Source organism: Phanerochaete carnosa (assembly GCF_000300595.1).
Source record: "Phanerochaete carnosa HHB-10118-sp unplaced genomic scaffold PHACAscaffold_1, whole genome shotgun sequence".
NCBI lineage: Eukaryota > Fungi > Basidiomycota > Agaricomycetes > Polyporales > Phanerochaetaceae > Phanerochaete > Phanerochaete carnosa.
The window spans coordinates 3,716,799-3,720,517 of NW_006767628.1; the positions used below are offsets into that span (position 1 = coordinate 3,716,799).

The 3,719-nt window shown below is 58.1% G+C and overlaps 2 protein-coding genes across 2 annotated transcripts in view; one reads left to right on the plus strand and one right to left on the minus strand.

Moving 5' to 3' along the window:
- The first annotated feature begins 1,295 nt into the window (after positions 1-1,295).
- On the plus strand, positions 1,296-2,617 carry PHACADRAFT_111660 (uncharacterized protein). The gene is made up of 3 exons (XM_007390635.1): positions 1,296-1,637; positions 1,694-2,022; positions 2,078-2,617. Exons 1-3 carry the CDS (start codon positions 1,400-1,402, stop codon positions 2,366-2,368), a joined length of 858 nt encoding a protein of 285 aa, XP_007390697.1. The 5' UTR covers positions 1,296-1,399; the 3' UTR covers positions 2,369-2,617.
- A 35-nt stretch (positions 2,618-2,652) lies between these two features.
- Positions 2,653-3,719, minus strand: part of PHACADRAFT_111661 (uncharacterized protein) — a 2,027-nt gene continuing 960 nt past the window's right edge. The window contains exons 5-11 of the mRNA XM_007390636.1: positions 3,516-3,575; positions 3,432-3,459; positions 3,319-3,376; positions 3,230-3,254; positions 3,058-3,169; positions 2,973-3,002; positions 2,653-2,911 (exon numbers count right to left, since the gene is read on the minus strand). Coding sequence (XP_007390698.1) covers positions 2,795-2,911; positions 2,973-3,002; positions 3,058-3,169; positions 3,230-3,254; positions 3,319-3,376; positions 3,432-3,459; positions 3,516-3,575 — 430 coding nt within the window. The 3' untranslated portion in view covers positions 2,653-2,794. The remainder of the gene's footprint in view (positions 2,912-2,972; positions 3,003-3,057; positions 3,170-3,229; positions 3,255-3,318; positions 3,377-3,431; positions 3,460-3,515; positions 3,576-3,719) is intronic.

Genomic DNA, 3,719 nt, shown 5'->3' on the forward strand with positions numbered 1-3,719 from the left:
GACAGACGAGATAGCGTGGAGGGTGTGATTGTGGACGGGCTGGGTGGTCCGGACGTAGGAGGCGAAGGCGGAATAAAGTTGGGATCAATAAGGTCTTCCTGAGTGATACGGAGGGGAGAGACTGGAACAAGCTTTGGGCGAAACACTTTCTCTTCTACAGCGTCCTCTTTCCGGAAGGGATCGCTGTCGAAAAGGGTGTCTGTTACTTGGTCGATGGAGAGCGCCTGTACCGATGCCCTCCTGTAGTCGAGTACCAGTCGCTCGGCAGGAGACGCAAGAGCAGTGTCGAGTATAGGCTCTTCGACTGTCTCAGGTTCCTGGTCGTCGACAGCAGTGTTAGTCGTGCAGTCGCTGTCTGATTGCAAATAAGGATTGACTGGGCCTGAGTCGGTGGGTGTAGAATGCGGAGCAAGATTTTTGACGATGGAAAGAGAAATATGAGGTCGTAATAACAACGGAAATATGTGCACTGCAGGCATCGATTAGGGATTGGATTTATTACGGTCAGAAGAACTCACATTCGAATGGTGAGCTAGGACTACGGGCACCGGCGGTGACGGGAGCAGAATAGAGAGCCGCGGCAGCTGTGCGCTCCTCGGGATCGATGTCGACGAGGTCGTCGTCGCAAAACGACAGGCGTTCAGCGTCCTCGTCGCTCGCGACAGAAGTCTCGTCCGAGTTCTGTCGGTGGAGATGTCGGGCGGGGAACGTGAGGAACTTTGTCGAGACACGTAACGAGGCGCGGAGGCCCGGGGCGACCCTTGGCTGGTAGTGGGAGGTCGGAAACATAGTATACAAATACAAGCGAAGCACAGGACGACAAACCTCTGAGGAGGACGAGGGAGGGACGCAGGCACATCGCTAAAGAATGCGTGCGTGCGTGCCTAAAGCGTGTTCGGCGTGCTGCCTGGAGGAAGCGCGATGCGCTGTCACAAGACAAAGCTCAGTTCCACAGAGAAACGCAATGTCCGCGAGCCTTACCTGATGACTCCAGAGACCCTGCAGCCTGGAGTAGGCGTTGCACCCCGAGCTTGAGGATATTCGAGAGCAATAACCGCTCACCGGCGCTCAGCCCATTTCTATGAGACTGGCGCTCTCACGGATCCTGAGCTTGAAGTGCATCTGCAACGAGGCCTCCATCGTCGGTTGCCCCATGGGTCAGCCCTGCGCTGTTCGACGGATCTGTGGTCGCTCTTTCTGCATCCTGACGCGACTTGGCGCGTCGCAGTTCCGGGTGAGGCCTAGAAACGGATCCAAGTAAACAAGGCATAACACTCGTTCCGTTTCCTTCAGGGGCGCTGAGCGGTCATGACGGGTCCCAAAGCGTACCGCTGCGCAAGACGACGGACCAGAATGCGGTCTTCAGTGGGTCCCTCGTGAAGTGGCCCAAGAGGCCGCGATGAACGGCGATCGTGCTGCCTACCGCAACGTCTATATCTACGACGCCTCGGACAACGAACGGCTGCTGGGCGGGCTGCATCAGAATGGCTCCGTCACGGATGCAACCTTCCTCGACATGCTAGACCTTCTCCTCGTCACGCACTTTCCAATACGGATCCAAGATAGATTCTCTTGCCGCGAAGTACGTAGAAACGAAAGGCCTCTCGAGCCAGGGATCTATGACGTTTACTGTAGAGGTGACCCTTGACTTCGGTAAACCTGATCTTGACGCTCACCGAGCACATCTACTTAGGCCCTATCAAACTTTCAGACGAGCCATGGCTGCCTCGCCTGGTCTCACCCCAGGACTCGCACCCAGAGACCACCTTCTCGGACAGCGTACGTGCACGCGACGGCAAGTGCGTCATCTCCGGCGTCGCCGACCGCAGCGGGGTCGAGGCCGCACACATCTTCCCGCGCGACAACGAGGACTACTGGCTCGCGCACGACCTCGCGCGATGCATCACGGACGCCGAGGGCCGCGCGGCCGCGGCGAAGCTGAGCTCGGCGCAGAACGGGCTCGCCCTTCTCGCGCACATACGCCAGCTCTGGGACCAGTACCTCATCTCTGTGAACCCCGACGTAGGTAGACCACACACATGCTTTCGTCGTGGGTCTCTTCCTTATTGCCAGCCAGGACAATCACAAGGTCGTCGTGTTCGCGCTCGACACCGACAGTCTCGACGGGCGGACGCTCGACCCTGCGTGCCGCGACCCGGCGGACCCGCACCGCGCCTCGGACGCGCTCCTGCGCTGGCACTACCGCCAAGCCGTCCTTGCGAACGTGCGTGGCACGGGTGAGCCCGTCTTCGGCGACGCTACGTCGGGGACGGACGTGCTCAGCGAGATAGAGCACGCGCCGTACGCCAAGGAGCGATTCCAGATGGAGATCGCGGCTCGGCTAAGGGGGTTTGGAAATGACGATTGAAACATCGGGCAAGGCGGTGCCTGCTCTTGCTCTGAATTGGCTGAAACGACTATGATACTTTTCGGGCCAGGTACGAGCAGAGATGGTGACAGTGGACGGTCTTACTTGGGACAATACTTATACACGATGCGTATCCGGCGCTCCTTCCGAAACACACGACGAACCGGGCAACAAAAGAGAGAAAGAAGCTTGTCAAAGGAGCGAAAGTCGCGAAAACGGGACTGTTAATCAAACAGGGGGTGAACAAGGCAGGTACAGGCTTACGGCTGGAAGACTCGCATAGAAGTGTTGTTTTTTCGTACATACGAATGGTTCGACCTACGAAGCTACATAAACGAGAGACAAGGGCTGGAGCAAAGGGAGTGAGATCCGGGGACGTTGCATGGGCGGTCGGAGCCGTGAAGGGGGTGCGTGAGGTAGATATCGTCAGAATTTTCCTGTGCCGTTCTTTGTTGGGCTTTGCGCTTCCTCGGAGAAGCGTTCGGGCGACTCGTCGCCGACGTCGGTGACGCAGTGCACGGTCTTCTCCACGGTGATTTGCATCTGTCAAAAACGCGTCGTCAGGTACTGCGCTCGACGAAAGAAGCGGGAAACGAAGACTGACGACGCTGCCAATAGGGTTCACGGGTGGTTGCTGCACCGGCGCCGTCAGCCCTCTGGCACACGCGGACGAGCAGCGATGCGCTTACCGTAGAGAACCGGCCTGTGCGTCCGAGGCCGTTCGGGAACACGAGCGGGAGCTGGTTCTGGTCGTTGCTCGACTTCTGCGTGCGCTGAGCCAGCGTCTTGCGCGCGTTCAGCCTGAAGGGGCGGCGATGTCAGCATCGCGTTGCGGAGCGAACGTGCTTTCATAATACTTACGTCGCTAGGAACGAGTTCGCGTAGACTGGTGGGTAAAAAGGAGCCGGGGTCAGTCTGGGCGCGAGGAATAATGTAGGCGGGTGACGTACGCTTGCTGATGGCGAAGTGAAGAGCGAGGAAGATGAGGTTATTCTTCATCGTCACCCACTGCAAAAGGGAGCGTCAGGGCGCCGCTGCTGGTTATCGCTGCCGGCAGACTTACGCAAACGAGAGAGAGGACGGCGACGATCCTGTGACAGCGATGATCAGTGACGGACACGGGTCTCGACATGAAGGCGGCACGGACGAGGTGATCAGGCCGTTCTCGACCGTGTACAACACGATCATGTCAATGATCTGGTCCATGCTGTACCGAATGTGTGAGAGGCAGTTCTGACAACGAGAGAATGGCAACCTACGACTGCCAGCCGGTCTTGCTCTTCTGCAGATGGAAGATGAGAGCCAGTGCAATAAGGAAGTCCAGGACTGCCGAAATGCTCAGACCGGTGGT